The sequence below is a fragment of the Mesoplodon mirus genome (assembly GCF_964341445.2).
Source record: "Mesoplodon mirus genome assembly, chromosome: 11".
NCBI classification, from domain to species: Eukaryota; Metazoa; Chordata; class Mammalia; order Artiodactyla; family Ziphiidae; genus Mesoplodon; species Mesoplodon mirus.
The window spans coordinates 8,116,406-8,138,543 of NC_138987.1; the positions used below are offsets into that span (position 1 = coordinate 8,116,406).

At 37.5% G+C, this 22,138-nt stretch overlaps 1 protein-coding gene across 9 annotated transcripts in view; it reads left to right on the plus strand.

Moving 5' to 3' along the window:
• Positions 1-22,138, plus strand: part of ACSS3 (acyl-CoA synthetase short chain family member 3) — a 155,552-nt gene that overhangs the window by 111,914 nt on the left and 21,500 nt on the right. For 5 of the 9 annotated variants that reach the window (XR_014295379.1, XM_082636670.1, XM_082636671.1 and 2 more), the window contains 3 exons: positions 9,038-9,133; positions 11,859-11,922; positions 20,225-20,306. Coding sequence is in view for 6 of the 9 variants with exons in the window: in XM_082636670.1 (XP_082492796.1) it covers positions 9,038-9,133; positions 11,859-11,922; positions 20,225-20,306 (242 nt within the window). In the remaining 3 variants the exon portion in view is untranslated. Of the gene's footprint in view, positions 1-9,037; positions 9,134-11,858; positions 11,923-14,761; positions 15,023-20,224; positions 20,307-22,138 lie in introns of those variants that run through there. The other 4 variants (XM_082636674.1, XM_082636675.1, XR_014295381.1 and 1 more) reach the window with 3 other exon arrangements.

The window sequence follows — 22,138 nt, forward strand, 5'->3', positions numbered from 1 at the left end:
AAGCAATAATCTTTTGTCAAATGTTAGGTTTGATGAGGCTTTCTGTTTTTGAAATGAATAACTGTTTACAAATTATTAATCCATCTGAAAATGAATATCCCAAGTCAAATAGCAGCCATTGAATCAGACATTTTCATCTTTACAGCATTATAATGTGGGAAGAACACTAAGTTGGTGTTTTTTACAGATATGATTACTATACATGAAGTAGTTCAGATATGTATAATTGCTTTTTAGAATCCCTATTTCTGCTCATTATTATATTAGTGATAATTTTTGACAAGAGACTAAACACTAAGAAATTGATTAATAGGGGCTTCCCTGGTGGTGCAGTGGTTGAGAGTCCACCTGCCAATGCAGGGGACACAGGTTCGTGCCCTGGTCCGGGAGGATCCCACATGCCACGGAGCGGCTGGGCCTGTGAGCCATGGCCGCTGGGCCTGCGCGTCCAGAGCCTGTGCTCCGCAACGGGAGAGGCCACAACAGCGAGAGGCCCACGTACCGCAAAAAAAAAGAAAAAAAAAAGAAATTGATTAATAATATAAAGTTGGTTTGGTCTTTGAAATATCATTTATTTTAATTGTCCTACCCTTGGCAAGAATCTCATTTAATACACTCTAGAAAGGTGAACATACGTCACATTTTTGTAGATCTTTACAAGAAAAGAGTTCCTAAACCCTCCCTTAACAAACCTTATTGTCTGGAAATTTGATTTTCCCTTGTTGCGTGTAATTCTCTGCACTGTGGGCCCTTTGGCCCCATTAAGTAGTAGTTCCCAATTCCTCTTTTGCTGTCCGTTCTAATTAGAAAATAACAGGCGACTATTCTCCTTGGAAAAGCAATGTGGGTAGTAAAAAGGGATACTGAATCCCAATAAGACTGTTTAAATCCTGGTTTAGCCACTTACTCTGTAGCCGCTGGCAAGTCTCTCATCTAGTGCACGTGTGTTTGCTCACAGGCTTGTAGAAAGCTTGAAATGAAGTGAAATGTGTATGAACAATGCAGCAAGTTCCTGGCCTATCGTAACATTCAATAAACATTTTTCCTTTCCTTTCTGTGAATAATCTTTCATGAATATAAAGGTCATTTTTAGCATCCTGGTCGATAGATAGTCCAGACTCAAGAAAACTTAGAACATAAGAGCTCAATTTATAAATGAAAATATTAATCATAGAGAATTTAATTTCCCAGTGTCAACTAGCTAGTTAAGATTAGAACCAGAACTCTCACTGTTCTGTGTTGATCAGAGCCCTTTCTTCTTATGTTTTATCTGATGCCTGCATTAATACAGCATTTTTAATCTAATTCAACTACAGGTTATTTATGAGTTTCTCTAAGGTTAGAGGCACTGTGCTGGTGAGAGAGTAGGCTAAGACCAGTGTCTCCCAGCTTGAACGAATGGTTTGCTTCCAGTACCAAAAGGTAGGCTACGTTGAATCAAGTATTTTAAAATGTACCATCTCGTGAACACAAAAGATTGAATTGATTTTCTTTCACTGGTGTACATCTCACTGTTTCTACTTTCTTTTTGCTACCACCATGCAGGTTATTTATAGCTTACAGTGTAGATTTAGAGGTGTAGAGAATGGTTTCTTTACAAATTGCTTCTGTGCCCATCATGATGCTGTGATTAATATGACTCAAGGGCCCTGTGCCACTGAATTGATTTATTTCCAGGACTTCAGCTCTCTGCATGGGCCACCAACTTCTAAAATCCATATTGCTTAAATGTAGTGTTTCTAGAACTGCAGTGGGAGCACAATGGCAGATTTCCAGATGCAGCAGGAGCACTTATTTATAGAGCTGAACCTGCCATAATGTTCTTCCTCTTAGCCCTCACTCACATCTACTCTTCTTTCTGTGTTGTCTTTCATCTATAAGCCAAAACCCTGGGGGTTGTCCTGGATTTCTCCCTCTTGCCCTGTCCCTATATCCAAACCATCAGCAAGGCCTTTTGATTCTGAGTGTAACTCCAACTTGGTCTCATTTTCCACTGCCACTCACCTGCATCAGACCACCAACATCTAACTGATTTCTTGCTCTGGGTTGGGATTCTCAGTTTAGTGCTCCAGTTTGCAAGTGAAGAGCTTTTTCTTTTTTTTCTTTTTTTTTTTTTTTTTTTTTGCGGTACGCGGGCGTCTCACTGTCGCGGCCTCTCCCATTGCGGAGCACAGGCCCCGGACACGCAGGCCCAGCGGCCGTGGCTCACGGGCCCAGCCGCTCCGCGGCACGTGGGATCCCCCCGGACCAGGGCACGAACACGCGTACCCTGCATCGGCAGGCAGACCCCCAACCACTGCGCCACCAGGGAAGCCCAAAGAGTTTTTTCTAAAGTGCAAATCTGAACAAATCTCCTCTGCTACAACTCCCTGAGTCCCCCAGTGTTCCCGGAATAATATCCAAATTTCTTAACACTTCGCGATCTGCCTTTGCTCCCGCCTCTCATTTTGTTCCTTATTATTTCTCTTCTTTCACCCCTCGCCCACCCCCCACCCCCCCAGCCCTGCAAGCTTTGCTCTGGTAAATAACTTGAAGTCAGTCCTTGGTGGTCTAAAGTCTCAGCTTTGCACATAACTTCTATTTCTGTTAGGCTGTCTTTCCACCTTTAACACTCTCTTCTCCCCAAACGAAATGTATTAAGCAGGTTGGATATGTTCAATAAATATTTGTTGAAGGACTGACCTTTGAATATCATTCTTGGAATAAGAAAAAGATTGTAACAGAATTGCAACAGTAACACAGTTTTTTTCTCTTTCCTGAGTCCTCTATTTCTCTTGCTCTCTTGTTCATTTTGGGATTGCATTGTGTGATTTGCTACTTATTTTTTAAGAACACTGATCTTAATAATGGGAGTCAGAGCCTAAAATTATGTAAGTATGTATTTACTAGGCAGAAAACATTTCCTGAGCACAAAATGTCAGGGGTTAGACTTTGGTCCTGCTGATACAAATGATTCTCAAAGCACACAAGAACCTGATTTCAACTGCAGGCTAGAGAGTGTTTCCATATAATTACATGCACAATTCTTTTTTGAAAGATTTTGTAATATTCTTACTGTCAACTGTTCCAAGAATCTATTGCTGCTGTAAGAAATATTTACCCTAAAACCTAGTGGCTAAAAATAATCACCATATCTCATGATTTTATGGGTCAAAGATATGAGTAGAGATCAGCTAGGGATTTTGTGCTCCAAGTACTGGTGATTGAGACAACACAGAGAGAATTGTGCGGTGAATGAGCTGGTCTGGAGGCTCCAAAGTGGCTTCACTCTCATGCCTGGGACTGCTGGAAGGCTGGACTCAGCTAGGACTGTTGTCCAGAATGCCTGCAAGTGGCATTTTTAGCTTGGCGGACTCAGAGTAGTGGACCACCTTACATGGCACCTCATGGGTTCCTGAGACAGTGTTCTAAATTTCTTAAGGCCTGTGCCTATAAACTGACAAAGCATCACTTTCCTTCTTTTCTGTTACTCAAAGCCATCACAAGACAGTAGAAGAAGTATTAAACAAATTGCACCCACCTTTAATCCACGACTGTGGAGAGATTTCAAGGTTGTGGTGTAGCCTTTGGACTCTTCAATGTAATTTCTCCTTTGCTCACCATTCAGAAATGGTGTTAAGAAATTCTGTTAATATTTTAATGTGTATCTTGCCAAGATGTATATTTTTGCCCAGTGTATATTATTTATTAAAAAATTAAATCACATTGTGCATTTTGTTTTACAACATTTATCTAAACAATATTTTGGGAGAATTATTTCCTATCACTAGACATTTTCCTAGTGTTTGGTTTTGCATTACTCCTTAATATGGAATAATTAATGGAATAATTCCTATTTTTTGGACAATCTTTTAAACTCTAGTATAAACAATACTGTGGTAAACATCCTTGATGCTTAATATTTGTGAGCTCTTACAAATATTTCCTTGTGTATATCCCTTAAAGTGGAACAACTGAGTTAGAGGCTATGCTCAACCTTTAAGAGTTTTTTAGAAAAATTGCCATTTTTAAGGCTTTTTATAAGAATTGCCAACTTGCCTTTCAGAAATGCTGTATTGATTTGTAGAAACTCTAACACTTATATAACAAAAGTTATTGTCTTTGGCTTGTGCGGGCAATCTGTCTCCCATCTACCACCTAACTGAGCTCTAGTCTTTCTGTCAATCTAGTGAATTGATTCTTGCTGTTCAGAAAGCCACAGGAATCTCTGTCGTTAACCAGCCATCCTAAAACAGCTCCCATCTGTCCATCATTTTCTCCCACATCGCTCTGAAAACCCCAAATTAAATAAACCTGATCATAAAACCTACATGATGCTCAACTATTTAAGTATTCTATTTGCATTGTTGCGATTCATTAACTTCTTTGTTTAAAGGTCCACACTAGCTCGCAACATCACTCAGACTAAAAACTTAAGGTTTTAAGAGGACTCTGAAGTAGTTTTACGTGAGCTGTCTCCTCACTACCTCTCTGACTTTATTTCCTGTTAATACTTTCCTCATTTGTTCTGCTTCAGTCACAGTGGCTGCCTCACTGTTCCTCAAATACTCTAGGAATAAACCTACCTTGGTACATTTGCACTTGCGGTTCCTTTCTCCTGGATTCTTTGTCCCTAGATATGTACAAGGCACACGTCCTCACTTCTTTCAAGTCTTTACTCAAAGGTCACTTTTCAGGGAGTTTTTTTTCGGGCTACCCAGTTTAAAATTGCAATCCCTTCCCATCACTTCTCATATCCTATTCTCATATCCTATCTGTGCTTTCTTTATGTTCTTAGTGGTTATCACTCTTTGACATGCTGTATGTTAGACTTTTGAATGTTATTATTGTTTGTTTCCCCAATTAATGTGAGCTCCACGAAGGCAGGGATTTTGGTCACTTTTGTTTATTGCTCTATCCCCAGTTCTAATGACAGCACCTAGCACATAATAGCTGCTCAATAAATGTTTGCTAATAAGTGGTACGTACCACCATTACTTCCATTTGCAAGTATGAGAGACTGGACTCACTCCGTGTCACAAAGGTTTTTCTTCCTCTGCTGGGATGCAGCCTGGGTGAGCTCTATTTTCTTCTCTCCTCTGTATTCTACATGGGAACCTCATGAGTGGCACACTTATCTATGCCATTCTTCTCCTGCTCTGAAAGAACTATGCGAGCCAGGACAAATGGTTTAAATTTTCTATGTTAGGCCTTAGTACTTCTCACCTGTTAAAATAATATTTCCTTTTCTCCCTATCAGCTTATAGCTGGATTAAATGCAATAATATAAACAAAAAGCACTTAGCACATGGTACATGGCATAATTCATGTTTGAAAAAATTATGTTTTTTAGTTCTCCTTTTCTTCCTTTAGAATTTTTAAGGAAAATTCATTTAGGTAACAGCTCACTAATGCAATAAGGTGGAGTGTGGCAGTAAAAACACAAAAATAATAGTGAAATGTCTGTATTAGCTTCTAATGCAGTGTGAATATAAAACATACCAAGGTAACTTATTCTTCACAGCCTTCAATTTCCTGCCATCTTCTTCCTGGTTGTCTCTTATCTAAGGAAATTATGCTGGTGAATTGCTGAGCGTTGTCTTTCTAAGGTTGGACCTCTTTGGAAAGATCTCTCCAAATGAAGTGTCCAATTCTTTTCTTCAAAGAGAATGTTCTGGTTTGTTCAATGTAGCTCTTTCCCAGTCAAAATGTGACATCTGGATTTCCTGTCTGCTTAGATAACTGCTAGCCAGTTAATTATAGCCTGGGCAGTGTGAAGCAGATGTTTTTAGAACGTCTTTGAAATGGGGCTTTGGGAATCCTTTGGAGCTTGATTAAGGACTGCAGCATGCCTGGGGCTTTCCCTAACTGGAAGCCTGTTCTGCACGTGGACCTGCTGGGAAGCCAGGGTGGTTATACAGTCTGTGTGCATGAATGTGTGAGCATGCATCTGTGTGCCTGCGGTGCAGATTGATCAGTTCTTGGGTCTTGGGATGTTCGCGGGTATAAAGAGAGAAAACCAAAGTCTCTGTAACAACCATGATGGTCTTTCTCAACCCACTTTTGTCCTAACTGTGGCTGCTTATTATACTTAGATTCCTAGGAACTGTCATTTTGTCTGACTGTATCTTTTGCATGTCACTACCAACAATTCATTTTTAATGCTCTAAATGAATATCAAAATAAAGTCAATAAGCGCTCACTTTGGCAGCACATATACTAAAATTGGAACGATATAGAGAAGATGAGTGTGGCCCCTGCGCAAAATAAAGACAAGAAGATGCTCAAAATATTAATGTTCAAAGTATAAACTTACATTATCTTCTTGAAGTAACTGAATGGATAATACTTTTCATTGCCCTTAAAATTCAGTCAAAATAATCATATAGAAAAATATGCTTTTCATAGTTGCTTTACAATCATAAACTACAACAAAACAGCTGAAGGTTAAAGGTTATGAGTATGTAATCAGAATCTCAGGAAGGGGCTTCCCTGGTGGCTCAGTGGTTGAGAGTCCGCCTGCCGATGCAGGGGACACGGGTTCGTGCCCCGGTCCGGGAAGATCCCACATGCCGCGGAGCGGCTGGGCCCGTGAGCCATGGCCGCTGAGCCTGCGAGTCCGGATTCTGGGCTCCGCAACGGGAGAGGCCACAACAGTGAGAGGCCTGCGTACTTCAAAACAAAAAACAAAAACAAAATAGGAGGTATAATGTCAACTTAGGCAGTAGATATTGACAGCGCTTCAGTTTCTTGTGTCTTTATTTAAGAGTAAGTTTTATTCTCCCTTCCTTTTCCCACACTCCCTTCCTCCCAGTTTTCAGAAGAACAGAGTGCCCATATGTTTTTTGTTTTTTTGTTTTTTTGGTTTTTTTTTTTGCCGTACGCGGGCCTCTCACTGTTGTGGCCTCTCCCATTGCGGAGCACAGGCTCCGGACGCGCAGGCTCAGCAGCCATGGCTCACGGGCCCAGCCGCTCCGCGGCATGTGGGATCTTCCCGGACCAGGGCACGAACCCGTGTCCCCTGCATCAGCAGGCGGACTCTCAACCACTGCGCCACCAGGGAAGCCCCTACAGAGTGCCCATATCTTTTATAAGAATCCACACTGAGATGAGATGAAGCAGGGTACAGTTACAGTTTCGTTGTTGCAGGATTTTTGTTTTTCTTTTAAGCAGCAGATACTAGAACCATTGGTAGGTATTAGAGCCACTGGAAGGTACATTTGTACGTTCTAGAGCTATGTGGTGACAAGTGGCTGAGAGGCCTTATGGTGTTGAGAAGTGTCAAGAGTTTGAACTTCAGCTGATCGGAGTGCCCCTACTGAGCACCCAAACTTAACAAGATATGCTTTAAAAACAGAAGATTGACTTCAGAAGCTGCTTCTCACCAGGGTGGGAGGCGGAGCGGCAGCATCTTGAAGGGAACATCTCCTTTCCTAATGTGTCTTAGTAGGTTCTGTTCTTCTTGTCACCTTGTTATGTCTGAGTACCTTCCTTTAAGCACCTCACTCTTCAGGGTTGCTTCCTGTCATCACCACTGCTCTTATCTCACTGCTCTTGCAGGGTAGCTGAGATAAGTACTCAGACGTTTTCCAAAAGGCAAAGGGAAAAATGCTGCTAAATTTCCAAACCTGTGGATTTCCTCCCATGCTTTGATTGTGCTGTAGGGAGAATGCTCATAGCTGATAGAATGCCATGTCATAAAATACCTCCCGATTTTTGGTCATGATCTGAAAATATTTGAGAATTCTTTGTCAAACATCAGCAATGTCTTCTCCGGTTACTCGCTGCTTCTCCTCAGCGGTGACCATCTGGCTTAGCACCTTAAGCACTGGACTGTCACTCAGGAACTGGGTTTTAAAGATCGAGAGTTCATCTTCTGTTATTGATACCAGCTGAGCCGCCATCCAAACGTGAATAATAAACTGAACTACTCTGGAAGGTAAAGAACAGTAATAAATTCTTCCCATCATTCTAAAGTGATATAAATATATGATAAATCATGGTGGAGACCAGAGTGGAAGAAATACATTCTGAGTCCTTAGGAAGATAGATGTTTTTAATATTTTGGATTACTTTGGATCTGAATGGTTTGGCAGTTAATCCCTTGAGTGTATGTAGGTGTACATTTAGGTGTATAATATTAAGCCAGTAGTTCTGAAACTTTTTACAATCAATACCCTCTTATCTTACCCTCCATAGAGACAAATCTCATATTCAAAATATTCTGGTAACTCCAAACTTGTATTTGCCAATAATAACGAATGCATTCTTTTATAAAAATTTATCAGTTTTAGAACTTATGATTATTATGTAATAGCTGCTGTTATTCTGACTGTTACAACTTGAGACAGAGAAGACAAATTTAACATTTTTGTTAATCAATGAAGGCTAATTGTGAATAAGTCTCTGGTCTTGAGGAAATAATCAGCATAAGATAAGTAGCTTCCTTCCTAGGTTTTGGGCCTTCACAAGTCCAGGAGCAACAGATTTAAGAGAAATTTGATAGAGCATTGGTAAATTCAGTTTTAGATGCAAGGTCTCTAGGCAAATGTAGTTCTTAAAAAATTAAAATATGATACTGTTCATATATTTTAAAAAATCTTCATGTTACCTGTTCCAGAGACTAAAGTGTAAATAACAGAAATATTTTGCCCATTGCCGTTATTTACCCTGATAAAATAGCTTTAGGTGAGTTAAAAGAAAGCATCTTTTCTAGAGAGTTTTCCGTGTTCCACATGTTTTGTAAAACTATCACAGTCATGTGATTCTCCGTTCTTCATGCCTGCCGACCCACAACTGAAAACACTAGAGAGGCCTTTCTTTTCTTTAAAAGAAGCACCTACTATACATAGTATTCTAAATTTGTGTCCTTAAATTTTAAAAATGTCAATATCGTATCAATTACTGGATTTGTTTCAGTTTTAAATAGTTCATTTGCACCATTTATCTATTCCTCATGCAGTGAAATTCTGTGGAGGGAGGGGGCAGTGCAGGCACTGAAGAAACATCATGATCTCAAGTTGAAATATTAAATTATAAATAATATTTATTTCTCCAGAGACTGGTTCCCCAATTACAGCATCATGCATTGGATTAGGTAATTCTAAAACACCTCCTCCGGGGCAAGCAGGAAAAAGTGTTCCAGGATACAATGGTGAGAAATTACCCTGATAACTTGAAATATGTAATGTTAATAAATTTGGTATTTTTCTGTATTTAGTGTGAATCATATTGCTTGAAACATACTAGGTGCTTAATAAGTATTTGATTGAGTGAACGCCTTGTATTAAAAATGTCTAACTTTTTGTGATAACTTTTGTTATTAGCCAATTTGATCAAAAGTAGGATTGTAGACTTCTAAGGACATGTTCTAAATGATTGACATAATATAAGGCAAGTTAAGCATATGTATGCGAGATTAACACTTATGGAATACATGCTAGGTGCCAAGTACTTTCCATACATCTTTTCAACTAATGCTGAGGTATATTTAATTTACCGATATTACTCCCATTTTAGAGATGAGTTAGCTGGTGCCCAGAGAGACTAAATAACTTTCCTAAGGTAACACAGCTCATTAGGTCCTGAAGACAATGCAAACCATTATGTTTTATTTTGTTTGTTTGTTTCTGTTATAAAAGCTTCAGTTTTTCCTATTATATATGCTATCTTTTAATTTAGAAGTGATGATAAAGCTTTTGAACCTTGTTGGCTAAAAAAAATGAATATAAAGAGTAAGGATTCTAAAAAGAAAAATAATTTCATCCTTGCTGGCAGTATGCGACCATGAGGAACACTATCTTTTCCATATTTGTTTTTAAATTATTGGTACTGATTATAATAGTTCAGTAATCCCCTGGATTTCACCTCCTGGTTGTATGTCTTATACAAGATGACTTGTTTAAGTTATACATTGTTACACAAGTCAAACATTCAACTTCCTCATTTCCAAATGGGAATCATAGGGTCGCTGATGGAACACAGTGAAGCACTAACATAGCACCTGCTGGTAGAAGGACTGAACTAAGCCTTAGCTAGTAGTGTCATTAATATTTCAGGGAAGCCAGAGGGCTGGCTTGATTTACTCTTACACATTCATCTTACAGACAAGGAGAATGAGGTACAGAAGTTACGGTATTTGCATAAAGTTGCACAGTTTAGCTTAAACCCAGCATCTAGGAACAGAATATAATTCCTGCATACAGTTTGTATTTGCATGTAAGTTACAAAATTTAGAGATGTGTTTTTGCTTCTCTAATGTAAAAATATTACGTTTTCCTTCTAGGACAATGACTGGTTAAGGATCATTTGGTTTAACCTAGCAGATATATTTATAAAAAGGCATGTAAGATTTTTTTTTAAGGGCAAAAATAGATACCCTGTGAAGTCAGTGACTTCTCCGGTCATGGAAGGGTGAACGCAGCTTTATGAAATCTTCCCTTTGAACAGTTTTGTCATCGCTACTCCTTTTATTAGAAAAATTGCTTTTGTGTTGAACCATTTTTAGGGGCTGATGACTGTGGGAGATACTAGCTACGTTCCCTTTCAGTGTTTCAGTACCATTTTCATATCCAGCTGTAAGAAAGAGTTAAAGCTTTGATGCCTCATGGAATTTCAGTACAGATGTTTCTCATTGTCTGAAAGCCATTGGCTTACAGACAGCACAGCTTAAACGCTAGAACTAAGGTATTTATAACCAAGGAAATAATGACTTTATGATGCATGATTTTTATGGTTATTCAGAGATTCAAAAGTATAATGTAACATTTAATATTATAATGTTAAAAAGCCATATCCTTTTGGGAAAGGAAAGAAAACCATTTTTGTGTGAAAAACATTCAATGTAATGTAATACTTAATTTCACATTCATTGAGTATCTTATGCAAGGTTATCACTATATTTTTTTTCAAGTAATTATTGTACAACACTATGAGAAGGGAATTTTTTCCACTTTTTAGATAGGGAAATGGGAGGGGTAATAGAGCAAGAATGTGTTCCAGGGCACATAGTAAATTGGCCACTGTACTGGGATTTGGGGAGACAAAGATGAATTATCATGGCTTCACCCTTAATGAGCTCACATCTAGTGAGGGACAGATACCTACACCGCTAATAATTGTCAGAATAGAATTTTGAAGCAAAGTACTCTGGGAACACACAGGAGCAATTAACTTTTTCTGGGGATAATGTTCTTCTTTTCTTATAGCATTTTTCAGTAGAGTAACCTGGATGGATGAAGCCACATAAAGGATCTATTAAAGCTTAAAACATGATATATCCTTACTCTAAAGATTACTGCATATGGATTCAAGCTTTGGTCTCTTGAAATCCTTCAGGATTTTAACAGTGTAGCATAAAACACATTGGGATAATATTTGGGAAGGTTAAATTGACCTTAAAGCTCATAAGTGGATATTAAGCCTTAAATCAGAAAAAGGAGTTTGCCAGGGTTTTAAATTCTTTATTTTTATTGTTTGAAATATGTTTTATCTGTGTTTTAACACTTTGTATCCTTTAATTTTTGAAAAGCTGAACATGTTTTTAGTATTTTTGACAGAATGGAGGGGTATTTTTGAATGGATATAAACGTAGATTTTAAAATTACCCGTGTATTTGAAATACTATGTCTTTATTTAAGGGTGATTCTGAGCAAAAATTCATTATCTAATTAAAAATTAAAAACATGTACACTTTAAATTTTCATTTTAGCTTATTTATATATGTTTGTGGTCTCACAGGAATTAAAGGATGCCTTTTTAAAGCTAGAGTTTTGGGAAACTGAATATAGAAAATTTGGAAAATTTAAGCCTTAAGTTTATGTGTTTTTATTCAATTATTTATTTATTTATTTATTTATTTTTAATATTTTACTTTCCAGTTATGATTTTGGATGACAACATGCAAAAACTGAAGGCTCGGTGTTTAGGAAACATTGTGGTAAAGTAAGCAAAATTTGCAGTGCTACTATTTAAAAGAGCAAGAATTGGTATGTAAAATTAAGAAAAAATAGAGTGGTTGCAATGATATTACTAGTGAAGAGGTTCCAGAAAAAGCTTGTAAATTGTTTGAGAATACTCAGTGCCAGCTGTTGTAATTTTAACATGGAAGCCCCATAAAGTGGAACCAATTTAGATAGGACTTGTAAAAAGATAAATCTTGCATCTTTTAAAAAATATTTCTGATTATACGAGTAATGCATAGATGATAAAAGTAACTTAAGTACCAAAAATATAAAGAAGTATATAAAGTTTCTGTACTTTGACCCTTCAGTAATACAGTGTTAATTTTGTAATATATATGACTTTCCACTTTTTGAAACGCGTTTTAGGTTGTTGGAACAACTTGGTTAATTCTCATGTATTCCTCTTTTTCCTTAACCCTGTCTCACAAGCATTTTAAATTTTACTCTGCCTTTTAAAAATGTTTATTCCCTTTCTAGGCCTCTTAGTCTTTTTTGAATATTTATGATTATAAATAATGCAGTATCGAACATCCCTTTTGTGTTGTCTTTTCTTCTTTTCTGATAATGACAATAGTATGAATAAATTTCTAAAAGTGTAATTACTAGGTTAGATAATAGTACAATATATAATCCCTGACTCATCAAGTACTACAATTTCTTGCTAGAAGTTTTTATCATTGTTCATTTGATAGACAAAGTGCTAAAATTTGTAGTAAAAATATTCAAACATACTTTGATTAAATCAGTACTTTAAAATTGTTAAGCTAGCAGAAGCTGAATTGGAAGTTGATTAAGCTGGAGACACACAGTATGCGACATTTAATAATTGATACAGGTAGCTTTATTGCTTCTGATTAGCGTGATATTGGCATCTCTACTGATACGCCTTAAGTAGTAGAATTTGCCAGAATGAGCTGTTATGAATAAAGAGCGTTGCATGTGGTTTTAAAAAAGTTTTATTTTCCAATTTATTTAAAAGAATTCTTATTAATTGTCATTCTCAGATTGGTATAAGATTTTTCTCAGGTTAATAAAACATTTTAAGTTCTTTGAAAATTAAATGAAAAATAGTTATTTTAAAAAGAATGTATTTTTTCAAGTAGGGATACTTTAACCTTATAAAAGGCTAATTGAGGAGATGCACTTTATGGATATTTCTTCTCAGATTTTTTATTGTTATCAGTAAACATGTGAACACTTTATTACTCTTTTTAATTTACATTTTAAGACATTGCTGGCAAATGGAAAAATTAATACTGAATATACAATTTCTATTCATATTTTTTTGAATCAGAATCCATATTAACATAGAGCTGATTGAAATCTTACCTGTGAGGGGGAAAATTGTTGGGGACAAGAGGAAGGCTTGATAAATGATTAATCTGAACAAGATTGTGGATCGATGCTTAACTAGCTTAGGGAAGCACATGGTTTGTGAGAGCTTTTGAAAGCACTCTAGCAGCTTACACTTTTACATAACCCCTAACTCTAAGTGAGTCATCTATTTCATAAAGCAATGTTTGCAAGATCCCAAAGGTGGCATTTGATGCCAGTAGAGTTTTAAACCCATCATGCATCCTGTCACTCTAATTATCAGTGGCCTCACCCCACATCCATTCAGAAATAATAAAGCACATAAACTATAATTTTTTTCTCATAGCCATTAGTGTTACTTCAAGTACTTGAAAATAACAGAACTATTTATTGCCTTAAAACATTCTGTGCTTTAGGTTGTCGCCAATTCAGAAAGATTTTCTTCCCTCTCTATTCCTAAACGGGATGTTATTGTACAGATCTCGGATTCTGAGATTTCATTATAAATTATTTGATGATACAATATATTATGACATGCAGTGGACTTTGATTCATCCCTTAAGTTAATAGTGAAACTAGGTATTTGAAAATATTATATATATATATATATAATTATATTCAAAAAGTAAGGTAGAAATAATGAGGAAAAAATGTTACCACCAAGATCTCTCTTTTTGTAATAGAACACTCTTGAAACCTTATTTCAGGAGCTCATTTTTATCTGTGAGAGCAAGGATTTCTTTTTGAAACCCTCATCTCCAGTAGCCATTCCAGTCTAACTCACTGACCTGAAAATTTTTCATGCGTCCCAATAGCTGCTTGCAGTATGCATAGGATGTTTTTTATATTTAATCAAGAAGACTTGCTTGTATCCATCTGTAGCTATTCTGTATGCTTTGAAGGGACACACATCATTCATCCAGAATGGAAAATGGCTGATGAATGCTTTTTAAGAGCACATAATAGATACATGTTTAATTGAATTAAGGGAAGGGGAAAAGCACACCTTCTTGCCTTAATAAAAATTACCATGGTTTAAAAAAGCAGTGTGTAATTTGAGAAGAGAATAATTTTTTCCATGTAGACCATATTCTAAAGGTTTGTTATCTGAAAAGCAGGGTCCTTCCCAGGGACCAGCTACCTGAGTCCCCAGAACCACTTGGTGGACTTTTAAAGGTTTTTGATGAGAGATTATATATGGTTTCCAGGATTCACAAAATATCTGAAATTCTAATATTTAAGAAACTTGAAAAATTTATAATCAAAATGAATATATATTTAATTGAAAATCTGTAAACTTTAACATCATAACAACTTCATTGTCAATTTAGTCTTCATAAATTTTTCATTTTATTTGCAAATAATTTTTAGATTGTGTTTTCTTACTTCCCATGATTCCTGAGTATGTACAGTGATTGCTAAGAAATAACAACCAATGGTAAACTATAGGTGTGGCTTCTTGCCGTATGATTTCAAAAGCAAAAATATAACCTTTTCTTTTTCAGAAAAAGTTCTAGTTTATATGGTGTATTGCTATATTATACTATCTTTGCATGGATATGAGGTGAGGCCATCAATAATAAGAATGACTCTGGGGCTTCCCCGGTGGCGCAGTGGTTGAGAGTCTGCCTGCCAATGCAGGGGACGTGGGTTCATGCCCCGGTCCAGGAAGATCCAACATGCCACGGAGCGGCTGGGCCCGTGAACCATGGCCGCTGAGCCTGCGCGTCCGGAGCCTGTGCTCCGCAACAGGAGAGGCCACAATGGTGAGAGGTCCGCGTACTGCAAAAAAAAAAAAAAAAAAAAAAAAAAAGAATGACTCTGTCCCTAAGAGGCTTAAAACGGAGCTGGCATAAAAAGCTACCGTGGGGAGAGACCGCCAGCCAGAGATAGACGTCCATTCTTCTCCATATTCATGCCCATGCTTTTCCTTATTACTTGTATAATAATTAAGTGGAATATTCTTTGAAAGAAAAATATTCCCTAATGCTACTTATGTTCACTAACTGTACCTGTAGTGAGTAGAAAGAATAGAGGGAAAAAGCTGCATAGAATATTTTAAATGTATGGGGTTCAAACTACATTAAAGTAAGTCAGTAAAAAAATTACATCTCACTGTTTTAATCCCAAATTTGTTTGTTTTTTATAAATACAGTTATAGCTTCTTGCTTCACTGTAAAATCTGTTATAAATAGTGTAAGTAACATTTGAAATTATCTTTCTCTGGCAGTTTCTTTAAAATCTGAAGCTATAATCATATTTCTAAGTTTTGCAAGGTACTAAGCATAATGATTCGTTTTATCATATTAAGATGACTCATCCCCAAACCAGAAACAATGATATGTGGTAATTTTGGAAAAACCTCTTGATCCACTTCAGCTCTTTTAACTCCTTTGTTAAGGCTTTCTAGAAATCTCTGTTTTGCTCCTCTGGGGATCCCTAAACTAGAAGGTAGACACTTAAGTGATTCCTAAACTATTGTAGACCCTAGGATGTAATAAACATGAATCTTGCAGTTCTTGTAGATTACTTGCTTTCAAAGGATTTATCTTTCTAGTAGAAGAGCAAAATGCATGCCTGCATAGTAGAAAATTCTTCTGATTTTGAAACTTAGCCCAGGCACTTAATTTTGTGGGAAAGTTATGATACCTGAATTGCTATGAATACAAAATGTTCATGAATTTTAGAAGGTGCTTCTGTAATTGCAACCAGAGCTTCAAAGTGCAGAAATATGAGTCAGTAATTTCCAGGCAACACCGTGCAGGGCATGAGAGAAAAGGTTAACTGCAGTGCCTTCCTCAGTACAACAGTGCTCACTGTTACTAAAGCCATAGGGCTCTGACTCTTCCTGACTCGTGGACACACATTGTTCTCTGACCAGACACGGCTGTTGCTATTGGAAGTTCAGCTTGTCTGCCTCCCGCTGTGTCCCACTGGCCTGTGCCCTGCAGGCAGTGATGGGATGCCAGGGAGCTGGATGGCCTTGTCTAAGTGGCTTTTACTCTGGTGCCTGCCGATTTCTCAGCCTCCAGGTATTGAACACTTGGTCCTTAATGATGTTTGTTCACATCCTTATAGTTTTGCAGGAGTGATTTGGTCACTTACTGTGCTGCTGTTTGGGAGAGGATCAGTACGGCTTTCCTTCACCAGTGTATCCTTTGAATAAACCAAGGATGTCATGTAATTGTAATCCCATTCCTTTCTAAATCTCCTCTGCAGATTTTAGTATGATCTTTTATTAGTCTTACAACAACACTGTGCGGTAGGCTGTGGGACAGATACTATCTCATTTTCGACATGGAAATCTGAACATCATCGGCAGTTACACAGCTAGAACTCACATTTCTAAGCCAGTTGTTTGTCTGCCCAGAGAGAAAGAAATTATGGCCTAATCAGTCTCTTCTGGGGAGATGAAAAGTAGCTTCATAGGAAAATCACAAGTAAAGCCTAAAGACCTTGTGGGAAATACTGGGAGAGCAAAGTTGGGATCTAACTCCAGAATTCTCTAGGGAACAGGAGTTTTGTCTTCAATTTACAGTATTTGTGTTGCAAATGGGGATTCCTGATGCAGCAGTGAGTACAGACCGTCCTTTATCTGGGATTAGAGGCATCTAGGAGTTTTATCTATTTCAGATTGGTCAGGGATGTTTACTTTCCACAGTGATGGACATTCTCTTCCTTCATCAGCTATTTAAGGATTTCTCTATGATACCTCCCCCTACACACACACACACACACACACACACACACACACACACACACACACACACACACACACACACACACACACACACACACATATATATATTACTGCTGCCTTAGTTATTTCTCTTACCGCTTAAGAATGTTCTCCTTGGAAAGGGTTTCCTCTAAGAGGAACTCCTCATTCACAATTGGATAGTTTGTAACAAAACTCACCTTTTCACTCTGTTTGGGAAGAGTTAGGAAAGGTGTCACAGGGTGGTAACATTTGATCTTGTATTTGAAAGATGAGGATAGGCATTTCCCGACATATTTCTTAGTATTTTCAGAAAATTTCTTTCCTCTGCCAGTCCAATGAATTTTTATGAAGTTCCATGACCTCTGTTGAATCCACTTTCAAACAGAATTTGCACTTCACTTCACCTTGTTGAATGCTCAGTCATTATTAAAACTCTGCTCTGGAGGCCCCTCACATACTATCCTGGTTCTCGTACAGTTGTGATTTGTTTATTTTTGTTCATGGTCTTTTTTCCTTGGTCCCTCTTTAATACTGTGTTTGGCCTTGGATTTCTCCTTCCTATCGTGTAATCTCTTCCTGGATATACCCTTGCTATGTTATACTTAATTCCCAAGGTCTATAGGTATATCCAAACTTATGCAGACCTTTCTCACAGATGATATAAAAATCCCTACTGTCCCTGTTCTTCAGAAGTTTTATGCAGATATTTAAAGTTTTGTGCAACAGCTGAGAAAGCTGGTGTCCTTAAAGCTTATTATTTATTTGTTTATTTATTTTGGAGGATGGCTACCTCTACTTGTAATCCTCTAGGCTTTAATTAATTATAAGAATATAATCTATATGTTACTAATTGCTAGTACCAAATTTTTTTCAGGAAGTAAGAGAAAACACAGATTATCAGGCCATCTTCTTTTAAGAATGGAGATTGCAAACTTAACCAGCCTCTGCGAAGTGTAAGATTTCCTTTTCTCTCCAGTTACACCCTTACCAGAAAATGCTAAACTCTTGGTCTCACGTGTACACACTGAATTAGATACATTCTAGGCCACCAGGAAACTCAGCTCACATTTGACACACTAAGTACTAACTCATTTGGATTATTATTGCAAGCACTCAGAAGTCTGTTGTGAAGAGGCAGTGTGTGGTCGCTGGTGAACCAAAATCTTAGATTTGGGGTAGATAAAACGGATGAGACACTTCTTTAACAATATGCCCTTCTATATGCATTGTTCTTCGTATGGGCAGTGTTTTGTGTTTACGGATTTGGATCAGGATATCTGTGTGTCTGTGTATCTGTGGAACTAAGGAACAACTGCTGCTACTCGACCTGGTGTGTACGTTCAAATTTATCTCAGCCCGCACCACCCTCTGTTGTCCCCAGTACAGCCTGAATGTTAGTTGCCATTTATTATCACAGTTGCCTTTTTATTCTTATTGTAAGGAGGTATTTTCTTATACCCAAGCGTCTGTTAAAAGAATATCCCCATGAAACACAGAAAGTACTATATATTATGGTACATTTTGGGGGAACAGCTGAAAATTATTTCTTACTTAATATGCAAGCAGAATGCATCTCTGTCAAGTTTATTGTTCTAGTTGTATATTTTGAGTATAGTAGGCTTCACTCATTAATGTTTCCTCTTGTGGCCCATGTTGGCTTTTGATTTGTCATTTCTTCTTAGCGTCCTCTTCATTTGTTTACCCTCAGCGTCCTGTAAATGCTGCTAAATAAATGATTTTTAGTGGTTGCCATAGTCACATTGTATTTCAATGTTTAATGATGATTTTTACACTTGTTATAAAAATATTAACAATTAAAACACACAGATAAAGTGAAATTATATACAAGGTTCATTCGGAAGATTAACAGAAAAATCAGGTAGAAGGACCCGAAGGGATCATCTGCTTCAGCTTGCTGCCTTCCTGCAGGTTTAGTGATGAACAGTAACAGTGACAACAGCCACGACAACAATGTAGCAGCATCTCTGTAGTTTTGGGTTTTTTTTCAGGTTACAAAATGCTTTTACATGCATTTTATGAAATTACGGGAGTCCAGAAACGCTGAGGTAGCCTTTTTTCCTCCATCTTAAAATATTACAAAAAGGAGACCTAGCAAGGGAGGACCTATGGGTAGGCCAGACATAGAGGAAATGGGCAATCCCAGCTGAGCAGCTGGTCCCACTGGCAACAGCATTTTCTGCCTGTCGGAATGTGAGAATACAGTTCAGTGTCTCAGAAGTCTAACTGGGGGTAGAAGGTGTGTGATGTTGCCTCATGTTGGCAGTAACCACGTCTGCTTCATTTTCCATTTTCTCACATCTGCACTGTGAAGTCACCACTTCACTTGGTGGTTTTTTTGTGAGTACAGGAGGGTAGGGTTTTGAAAATCCTTAAGTTTTACAGTATCTAAAATTCCAAACTATAAAGCATCTAAAAAGTTTCCTGAAAATACACTGAGCGGTTATTTTCGTTAGGTAATACTTCCTACAAGGAAGCAATATGAGAATTCATTTGTTTACCTAAAGATAGATAGACGGATGATAGATAAAGATTAAGCCCTTGTTGTGTGTATAACACCTGTTTCATACTACGGAGGAATGGAATATAAGAGGAAATTGATTGAAGAGAACAGATATATGCTACCTTCTACTTTATATGCTCACCTATCTTCATGTGTTCATAGGGGTGAGAAATCTCATAGGTCTGGATGCTCATGGAAAGAAAGAACAGAAGAGAGAAGAGTGAGAGGGAATTCTCAGAGTGGGGAGGCACATTGATTGTGAAGATTAAGGCTGTCTGTGGGATGTTTAATTGGAACATCTTATCACAAAGAGACTGGCAAAGGTGGCAGTTAGTACCTTGATACTTCAAAAAAATAGATTTATTTGCCTATGGTGGAAGGATATTTCTCTCAAAAAGTAATTCAGTGATGCATTTTTGGTTCCTTTTTGCAGATGTTATGCTTCTTACTGAAACAATGATTGATGCTAATACCTATCTGAATGCCAGATGTGTGTGCCTTTTGTGCGCTTCCCAGAAACCACAGTCATCCCTTCGTGACTTTGCTATGTCATGGTCAGCCACTTCCACCTCAGTTAGACATGATCTGTCCAGTGGATTTAGGTGTTACAATTCAATGTGGGATTTGAATTGTAATTGTCCATCACAGTGAAAAGCTGTTAGTTCTAATCAATCTGTCTTTATTACCACTTTCATCATAATTCTCACTGCTCTGTTTTTATATAAGGTTGCCATTACCACCTGGAGCTTTTTCAGGACTCTGGAAGAATCAGGAGGCATTCAAGCATTTATACTTTGAAAAATTTCCTGTAAGAACTTTATTGTACTTTTGTTTTTAATCATCTTACACACTTCTCTATAGTTCTTGCCTATTAAGTTGAGTGGCTGGCTTTTAGAATCATGGATCACAAAGCAATTTTTAAAGGTTATTTGGACCAGTTTCCAGATCTCAGGGATAAGAATGCCCAAACCTCAAATGACTGAATAAGTCATTTTAATATTTTTTATCAATCTCTGGACGTAGAAATGTCTCCGTTTCTCTTAGCAGCTTTTTCTGAAATTTAACAGCCTTTCATATCAAGAAAGGTTTTGTTAAATTAAAACTTCTGGGGACTTTATGATTTCTCACATTGGATTCCTCTGCACAGACTGAGAACATCTGATCAGAACTGGACACTGTCATTAGAACCTCTTTACCTCCTCTCCCCCGGTTATGTGAGCAAACTTTGTTCTGCTTGCCAGAAGTTGTATCTTTTTAAATCCCTTTAGCTGTTACTGACATTCTTTCTTGAGTGTCCTCTGAGTTCTTTATTTTATAATATAGATACAGGATAGAGACAGTGTTCCTCAACGCCTAACCTCCAGTGCTCTGGATAACGAAAAGTACCTTTCTGTGTTCTATCATTTACCTGTTACTCTGTGGTTTGTGTTTATAACAGCACATAATTGATAACACGCGAAAGGGTCCCACTATCATCTTTCTGCTGTTTCTTCGCTTCTATTTCTTTCCCTGAGAGAGATACCTGGTCCTCATTTTACACTGGGTAAAAAAGAATGAATGATTAGAATTTCATTTTAAGAAAAGGTGAGTCTATTTAGCATTCTATCTTTATTATTTGTGAGCGAAGGAGAGCTAACCTAATCAACTAGACAAATGACAAGAATTTAAATAGCTTCCTTTAGAAAGACATCTCAGGGTTACATGACCTCAGTAGCCAAGATTAAACATGCCCCAAGGGACTGTGGCAGGGAAGATTTGTCAGTAGAGTTGACTCCAATCAGCCCAGTCTATGTGCCTGATGGGCCACAGTCAAATCACCAGAGTACTGATGTGATTAATTACAACCTGACAGTGGTTCATAATATGTGCATGTGGTTTTCAACATGACCACCTTTAACACTGAAAGCTCCTTCAAAGCCCCGTAAACCATAGTTTATGATTAAACACTGTATGTAGTGAATCTATACTCTGTCTTCTTACCCTGACCTCAACCCTTTCATCTAAGGGCTTAATAACAGCACAGAAGGGCTCTATAACTTGCCCACAGTTTAGAAGTAACAGAGCTGACATTTGGACCCATATATTCTGGCTCCAGAGCCCATGTCTTAACTGTACTCTCTGATAGTAATTGCAGTAAGTGCTGCCAGTTATTCAGGGCTCATGATGTGCCAGGGTCTGCCCTCTTTTTGTGCCCCATCTCATGTATGCTTCTCACAGCCTTATAAAGTATGGTCCATTACCCTATTTAATAGATGAGCATACTGAGTCTTAGGAAGATTTAGAAACACAAATAGTGACTCACCTGGATTTGTCCTGAAGCCCATGCTTGTAATACAGGTATTAATGTAACTCAGAAGCATTAGGGGAAGTAATATTTCTTTCTTGCTGCTACTTATTCTTCTTGATTTTTCATTCTATTGTGATATCTGGACCAGTGAAGATGTACTGCTACTCTTGAGTCGATAAAAAAAATTAAATTTTATACTTACTATTTAACTATATTTCACTGAAGCTCCAGTGCAATCCAAATCTATGTTAACAAGCTAGTGGTCTATTTTGTAATTATTCATAGAGAGCTTTAATGCTTTTAAAAATTAACACAATTAAAGAAGAAATCTATCAAAGAACTACTTTGCAATA